Source organism: Rosa chinensis, chromosome 5 (assembly GCF_002994745.2).
Source record: "Rosa chinensis cultivar Old Blush chromosome 5, RchiOBHm-V2, whole genome shotgun sequence".
NCBI lineage: Eukaryota > Viridiplantae > Streptophyta > Magnoliopsida > Rosales > Rosaceae > Rosa > Rosa chinensis.
In genome coordinates, this window is record NC_037092.1 from 24842199 (window position 1) to 24851342 (window position 9144).

General features: G+C 40.3%; 1 protein-coding gene across 1 annotated transcript; it reads right to left on the reverse strand.

The window, feature by feature from the left end:
- Positions 1–4746: 4746 nt before the first annotated feature.
- Positions 4747–8878, reverse strand: LOC112166088 (TPR repeat-containing thioredoxin TTL1). Its single transcript, XM_024302853.2, has 7 exons — positions 7451–8878; positions 6887–7082; positions 6595–6776; positions 6169–6502; positions 5877–6081; positions 5684–5790; positions 4747–5561 (listed from the first exon to the last, which is right to left on the reverse strand). Exons 1-7 carry the CDS (start codon positions 8347–8349, stop codon positions 5409–5411), a joined length of 2076 nt encoding a protein of 691 aa, XP_024158621.1. The 5' UTR covers positions 8350–8878; the 3' UTR covers positions 4747–5408.
- Between the last annotated feature and the right edge of the window lie 266 nt (positions 8879–9144).

Below are 9144 nucleotides of genomic sequence, written 5' to 3' on the forward strand. Positions count from 1 at the left end.
TCCTTAAAATTATGTCAAGTTTATAAAATCAAGCCAAATAGTAATATTAATAATTTTTAGTGTTGCAAGCTAGCAATAAACCTTGGGAAAATTTTAAACAAAAAGTACTGATGTTAGCAACCTAGAATCGAACCCTGGACCTCAATAAAGCAAAAACATGCCAGACCCACTGCCCTATGCTAATTGTTTGTGATTCTACTCATTCTAGTAGCTTATTATTTATATAAAAGTTGACTGGGTCACAGGACCCAATGTGCCTCATTGTGGCTCCGCCACTGATTGACCAGATCCCAATATGAAACAAAACTTTGAGTTGATATTCGGATATGAAAAGAAAGCTTTGATTTGATAAGGAAAAAATATCTCCCAAATTTGATAATTTGATTGTAGAACATTTTGTGCATGATAGGTGTAAGTTACTATGATAGGTGTAGAACTTAAATTATATCAAATGGCGTTTAGAGTAATTGTTTTCAGTACTATTTAGTCTATTGACATAAGTCTTTTACTTGTAAGTGGAGATTGTGAGTTCGACTAATCAAACATTAGTTGTTGATGTAATTTAAAAAAAAAAAAAAAAAAAAAAAAAAACCAAAACAAAAAGAAAAGTGCAATTATTAACGCACGATTCTTGGCTACGCCAGGCCTACCATACGCCTTCAACAGACGTTAACAGAAGGATAAAAGGGTCATTCAAGATTCCACAAACGACAAGCCAGTAAAAAAAACCTTTACTGCCTCTTAACGAGGGGCGAAGATGTCATTTCTGCTCGGCACCATCCCTCTCACCTACCATATCAGTCGTGTTGTCGAACACTGAGATACAGAGATAAAACTTGATTGCCGCTTGCAACTTACCTTCAATTTCGGTGTGGATCGGGAGCTTGGTTGCAAGTATCTTAGCAATCAAGTATCACAGCTACCTCTCACTCAATCGAATCTAATTCCTGAGGTAATGAAAATTTGATTTTTCAACCCAAAGAAGAGCCCGCACCAGAAATTACAGAACCGGTTTAGATTCCGAACCAACGTCCTCCTACTCCATCCAAGGAAACCAAGACGGAGCCTCCAAAACCTCAAACTGAGAATACCAAAAACACCCAGAAGAGCCCTTCCATGGCACAAATGTCGTACGTATCCACCACCAATAGAAAACAGTTCATGGTTTTTTTTTTTTTTTTGCATTAAAATAGAGCATCTTTATTGATGATAATTCTAGATGAGTACATACTTAAAGACAAAAGTTAATAGAGATAGTCCCCTGATTCGGTGGAGGCGACATAACAAAGAAACTAATTAACCACATTAGAATTGATCCAAGAATCCAGAATACCAGTAAAAGGAATCCAGCCAAGATGGTAAGGAAAGGAGGGCTTTGGGGAGCATCACCACTTTTATACCCCGCCTGATTTCTTCGATGGAGTCCGCATCTAGAATGTTAGATTTTGATGATGATGGTGCCCATTTTTTTTTTTTTTTTTTTTTTTTGAGAATGATGATGGTGCCCAGTTTAAATGTTAAACAGAGCATATCAACAACAGTGTTGCATTGGCCAAGATAGACGGTACCAACTACCAAGGGTGGCAACCCGGAATCGAGCCACCTCACTTTTTTTTTTTGGTTCTAATTCATAATAAACTGAGCTCATGGAATTCATTCATATGCATGATTCAAGTTCGGCATATGAGATTTGTCATGAAAGCCCTTCACTTTTTACCCTAACGATTTGTTTTGAACTGATAACAGCAGTGTTCTACTGTGCCATTATCATCCACATTGTGTGGAGAGGAAGATGCCAGCAAGGCAGGCTCCACTCGGCATATGGTACGCCCGGCGTAGCCCAGACAGACGCACCCATTATTAACTAAAATTTGAATTTTGTTTTACTAACCAAACATAAACCTTACGTTTATTTCGAGACAAGTCTTCATAAATAAAAAAGTGAAAATGTCTAGCTTCGTCTCTATTTCATTCTCCCACCTAGAAAACAACTCCAACTTTTGATTGGAATAAATTTATCTACTATCATTATTTTATGCTCATTTAATATATTTTTTTTATTGAGTTAGTCAAAAGAAAATAGTTCAATGTATTTGACAAGTCTCGAGCGTCTTTAATTTTGTTCGCATATAGCCCTGGAATTCTCATAGCCACCCTTGTTCTGTAGCACTCCTTCCACCATAACTTCTTGCTTTCTCTTGTCGCATCGTTCAACATGATTATGTTGATACCCGTCTGAGCCGTTACAGCCTCTAGTATGAACATATATGCAATCCGATCTTCAACGTACGAAATTCATCGATTAACGGCTGACATCCACATCTATCTTCTCAAATCTTGGACCACCAGTCTCACATTCCGTTTTGTTAGGTTGTTGACGATATTAAGGGGAGTAGAAGGGCTCATTTTGTCACCATGCCAATCAAGCTTTGTTAGAATGTGGAAATGGTCCATGGAAAAACTGAACTGAAAGTTCTAAGAAGTGGACAGGATGGTATTCAATTCATTTATTGCGACGGCAGCCATCACAGACATAGCCATCAGCCTGATGGGGCGGTTGCCGTCAGCCAGGATGGCTCTACCGGATGCTCTTTTGGAGTTGATGATGAATTTGGTGTCTCTGTAAGTATGACTGAATGAGTTGGGTACTTGTTTCTTTCTTAAATGCCCACATGCCAAGATTGAAGAGCAAACCCCACCCGAACCACTCCCAAAAATGTCCTAATTAGTGGCACTCTGGCAGCGGCTATTTCTGGAATTACCAGTATAAAAGATTTATTACTCAAATTTACTATTACATTTTCATCTTGTAGTATAGTGTTATGATCAGAATTAATGAATGTCAATGTTGAAGACAAGTAGATGGTAAAATCAATTATTTCGGAGAAATAAATACATCGAATGATTATTAATTTTATAATGTGACTCTGACTAGAATATTTGCTAATAAGACGATATGTAACCGTACTAAGAACCATTCATTTGTCAAAACGAATAGAGCCGAACAAACTAATCAGCTTTTTAAAAACAAAGACCGGAACTAATTCTAGCTGCAGAGTTTTGACTATGGTACTCAATTTATGCATCAAAAGAGTAAAGTAAAAGTAAGCACTCGAGATGCCACCTCTAACAGTCCTCAGAAAATAGCTAAATTAGGTTGGAAGGGTTGCCTCGTCGCAGCCACCATCATCACCTTTAAGAGTAATAATCTAGACGTCCAAAATAAAATCAGTTAATAATATATGTCTATGACCAATACATTATAAACTCTAATTTGCAACACGCCCTTCACATGTGACCACACATCGAGTCATATATGCAATCAGTAAGGTCATACCGGTCATGCATACATATTATGTAAGGCATGTGGTGACATAATTGTATGAACAACCTAAAACCGACTGATACCATATCAAAAATAAAATCAATTGACGATTAATAGAGAAATACAAGATGTTATTTGTTACTGTGTGAAGACTCAAAACTCTTGATGAACACATATCACATTGCATGTAATATGATCACCCCCAAAAGCATTCTCTCTCTTTCATATCACTATTCAACAACCAATTAGTCACAAGTGGTTGGCAAGAGTTAAGAGTGTGGCCTCGAGGGGGCTCTCTCTTCTCTTTTTCTTGCTACAGGAATCTACACTTGCTTTGAAGCAAGAAGAGTATCGATTCCATTGAATAGTCTCAACCACCGACTTCCTCCGCACTCCTTAATAACAAAACCAACCAACCTTTTCATTTAAAAACACACTTGCTTTTCTCCCGTCCAATCCCCAATTCCCACCCAGATAGACCTTGTCAACCATTTCCCATTAAACAAACCCTAAATTCTGATCTCCCCAAATCACTCCCTATTGTTTTCTTATCATGTACAGAAAAAAGAATAACAGAAATTTGGTCAACACCGACCATGGTTCTCTACAGGTCAGGGTATGAAAAAAGATGACTAGTTTATCAAAGCAACGGTAATATCAACGTTTAATTTAGACTAATGTGTTCGTCAGACAATTCTACTAATCCGAATGTTTCATATTTGATAAAAACATATAGCGAAACCTTTAGAAAATATGATTTCTAAGTTACTATTGGTGGTATAGTTTGTGATTCCAAATGATAGTCAAACCACATAATGCAGTGCAGTGATGTTTAACGAAAATGACATCTTTTACAACTTTTGCATTGGGAGACGTCATACATTATGCATAATGCTTCAATGACAGCATTACCGCATTCATAAGCAGATGATGTATTTATTAACAATTTCATTGACCGTACTAACTGATGTAATCAATGAACTTCGCCTACAACATGATACTGTCCCCTACTATGATCAAAGACATAATCACCTTAGTACTTTTCATAGACTGTGAATAGATGCAGAAAAGGAATAAAATCCGCACTTCTTATTTTATGATTCACTCATCTCTTCCTTTTTTAGTAGAGATTTATATAAAATATAAAATTTAAGTTGCTAAACACAAAATTTAAGTTATCAAAAAATGAAACATAGAGCGTGGATTTCACTCCCCATATGAAATCTTTCCTACATTGTCAACAATGCTGACAACCGTTTGGTTCGTGAGGAAGAGGGTTTTGATCGTTAAGAGAACTGACACTGCCAATCTCACCAGTTTTCCAATTGACCAAACTAAATGTGATCTCACTGACAATAACATCCTGGTGAATAGGAAAAGAAACATCATCTGGAGACTTGATTGGAGAAGCAGATTCAATGTGAGAAAAAGAAAAATAGAAATTTTTATTGTTGAATGATAATTCTGATAATAACATATTCATAGTCATGATAATAATGCAACATATTCATAGACATCCTTCTTTCACTAACCCAGTAAGTACCCACCAGCCATCTAATCCCCTCCCATACTTCCATTTTTTTTTTTTTTTGCATGTATCATCACATATATACATGTACAAATCCTCTTCTACAACCAGCCAGCCGTCTCTCTCTCTCTCTCTCTCCTTCACTCATTCTCTCTCACCTCTCTCACTCTCTAACCCACTCAAGGGCGAACTAAACAATTGTACATGGATTTTTTTTTTGGAACTGGATATACAGAAACCAGGCCAGCCTACATTTTATAAAAAGACGAGAGGAAAAACGAAGAAGAAAATGGAACCAGAGAGCAATGAGGAATGAATGAATAAATAAAAACTGAGAACGGAACTAAGCTACTTCTCTGGAATCCAATGGCATTGGCTGGTAACTGAGATTATTTGTCGGTTTTGATTATGGCACAGGTAGCTGGTAAATAGAGGGGGGAGGCTGAATGGAAGGGCTGTGAGGAGTTCCCTATCGAACTGGGGGTGGGGAAGCAGCAAGAAAGATGCAAAAATACGGCAGAGATGAAGCAGAATTACAGTACAGTTTTCTAAGTTCTAAAAGCTATAATGCCTGACCGAGTGTTCTAACATTTCGCGACAGGGGCACACCATTTCCTTCACTCGGCTACCGTTTTTGTATATCTTGAATGTTGGTACAATCTTCACATTTTCAATGTTCGCAACTGCTGGGCTTTCTTCAATGTCAACCTGCAATGCATCACCATGATAGGTATATAACTTTTTTTCCAGTATACAACAGCGAAAATAATGAGGCATGCAAAGTATAATTAAAGATTTAAAGTGATACGATGCAAGTGTCTGTAACTTACCTTGAGGAAATTTATGGATGGGTAGCGGCCACAGAGCGTGTCCACGAAAGGTGATATTTGCTTGCATTGCAAATTGGATGCTGCTTTGAAATGGACCACGGAGACACCTGAAATATGAAATCTTTAGACACTTGTACAATGATGCAACTGAAAACATGAACATGTGACAGGCTGTAAAAATATGAAGGCCTACCTGGTAAACATATTGCAGCTCTAAACTGCTCAAGACCCAATATTTCTTCTACTTCACCCCCAAACTTCATATTATGCACTTCTTCCCCACGAGACTTTTTCAATGCAACTTGAGCATGAAACAATGATTCAGCAACTTCATTGTCATCAGGAAGCTCCCTCCTCAAGATCTCATAGTCTCTAACAGCATCGACCCATCTTTCTAGCTGTAATACACAAAAGCCTAAGAGAATAAGTTGTGAATCTATTTCAGAAAAAGAAAAATGCATGAACCTCTTAAAAATGCAATTTACCTTGCTGTTTGATGCAGCCCTTCGAAGAAGAGCTTTTGTGTAATTCGGTTTAATACATAGGGCCTGGTTGCAGTCTTCAATGGAATGCTCCCACATCCCAAGCTTAAACCAGCAAGCTGCTCTGTTGCAATATAGAACAGAGTTTGAAGGATCAAGCCTCAGACCATCACCATAAGCTAAGCACGCTTCGGTGAACCTTTCAGACTTGAAGAGATCATTGCCACGGGCACGAGCTCTCACCACCATTCGCACATTTTGAAGCAGCGACGCAACTTCTAGGTTTCGGGGATCAATCTTTCCAGCTTTCTCAGCAGAAGTAACTGCATTCTCAAACCTGCAATACATCCATCATCCATTCTCACTCACCACAAAGCTCTTAACCTTTGTAATTGTGATGAAGCTTGAAATATAAAAAATTGAACTTACCTTCCAAATGCCATCTCAATTTGGGCCAAGACAAAGTAAGTATATGCTTCAGAAAGCATCCCAAAGAACTTAGATTGTGAGGAGTTGGTATATGTGTCTAATTTGGGTATATTTGATAGGACTGATTCAGCATCATCAATTTGGTGGAGCTTCAAATGTGCTTCCGCTCTACACATAGAGAGCTGTAAATTCAATTTGAACAAGTTCAGCATTTTGTTATGCTTCTCATAGCAAAAAAATAAATAAAATAATACAATTCCAGTAGTCAAGACTTTTACGAACCAATAGTTACCTGGGGAGAAAAGTCAGCTCCAGCAGCAATAGCAGAGTCATTTTCCCTCAATACACTTTTCCAATCTCCTACACGACGTGCATCTGTACATTTTTTAAGATGCTTCTCTACTACCTCTAATTTCCGTAATTCAGCCGCATCCGGCTGCAGCCCTGGAAGACAAAGATGCCTCCTGGCATTCTCCACCTGCCCTAACCTGTCAAAACAGTGAAACAGATGAGATCAAGTGAAGAAAATTTCATAATGCACCTATAACTATATCAACAGAGTTTGGATCCAAAGCAATCAAATCAAAATGAACCAACAAAGCTTTGAAACCCCTCTAAAGACTTGGAGCAAACACAGCATACTGTAATGAATGCAGATATAGGAGCATACAGGAAACTAGACTAAAACAAGCACACCATCACGAACACACATCAAAGTCAAGAATGGAAATCAAAAACCGCAAACTAGTACTGCACCGGTGAACCAAATCCAACAACCAAAGAAGTAGAGACATTCTCAAGCACCAAAACCAACACAGCTGCTTCAAAAAGACTTGAGCTTTAGTTCCCAACTCACCTAAGAAACAAAGAACCCAAACGGTGGTGAGCTCTGCCATAATTGGGATCCAACTTCACAGCCTCCTCACACTCCCTCACCGCCTCCCCCAGCCGCCCTAGACCGGTCAATGCCGCAGCCCGGTTGCTCCGGTAAGCTGCATTGGCCGGAGCCAAAGCAATTGCCCGATCATAAAAGCTCAAAGCCTCTGCAAAATTGCCTCTTCTGTAGTGCTCATTCCCAGCTCTCTTCACCTCTTCCGGATCCACACTCCCCATTCCTCTCTTCCCCAACTCTCCTCCGCCGCCGCCACTTGTTCTGGAGCTCACCGCCTCGGCGGCGCCGACACTCTTGGCCGCCGCGCCGCCCCGCATTATGCTCCCGTGGCCGTAGTAGCCCGTCCCGGAGCCCAAAACGTCGGTTCTGGAGGTCCGATTCGGAACCATACCCGCCTTGAGGATTTTCCCGGATGGGCATATGTTCCCGGTGGGCAGAACATTCGATCTCGGCGACGAGTTCACGGCGGAGGAGCTCTGACCCGAGTAAATTAACGGGTGGGCGGAGCCGGAATTGGATCTCGTGTGACCCGGTTTGGAGCTATTCCGGGTATTTGTGGGACTGCTCTCGCTGGAGCCGGAGAGCTCGCCGGAGTGGTTGTTGTTGGGCCCCGAACCGGACCTTATCGCATTAACCGGGTTGGTTCCATTCCGACCCGACACCGATCCGGACGAACTGGAGCTGCTGCTGGTGGCAGTGGCGAGCCCACCGCTCTGGCGAGTCCGCAGCGGCGAAACGGGCGAGCCCAGATCGAGTTCTCGGAAGTCGGGCTTGTTGGCCTCGCAACTCAGTGAGTCACGGAGGCGATCGGAGAGCGAGGAGTCGACGCCTGGCTCCGAAATGGGCTTCCCGGCGTGCGACATTTCCGAGAACGGAGAGCGAGAAAACAAAAAAGCTTGAATCTTTTTCACAGAGTCTATCAGAAATTTGGATAGTTTGACAGAGACTCAGCAATGTGACCCAGTGAGGCCACTCCAAGAGCAACAATGGGTGCAAGCAGAGACGGACAAACACAAACCCAAAAGAAGAGGCTGTGAGAAAGAAGAAGAAGAAGAAGAAGACATTAAAGAAGAGAGATTGAGGGAGGGCAAGATGGGGATCTCGTGATATATGTAAGAAAAGGAAGAAGCAAAGAATGAATGTGAACTTGTTCGTTTAGAGAAAGAAAGAGAGAGAGAGAGAGAGATAATCTGAGGAGGAGAAGAAGAAAGAAAGAAAGGAAAGGAAAGAGAGAAGCTTTTTTTTATATATTTTTGGGGTTTGTTTTTTTCCTTCTTCACCCTTTCTCTCTTCACCTGCTGCTTCACGAGACAAGGGTTTCTAGTTCTTCTCTCTACTATCCTCCTCTCTCCTGTGTTCTCCTCCTCATCCCCACTCTTTGGATTTTTATTACTTTCTTTCTCCATTTGGGTCCTATAAATCTCCTTATTTCTTTTTTATTTCTCTTTTTTTTTTTAATCCTAGTAGAAGAAAATGTTGCCCTACTATTCTCCACACTTTACACTAGTGACACCTAGGCCTCTCCCTCTTGTCTAGAAATTGACTCCACATTGATTTAGGCTAATTATGGGCTATTATCATGCGATTAATTGCTCAACGCATGATAAACAAAAAGTTACAAGGGAGTGGAATTGTAATTATAGAAGTGTAATTACCTT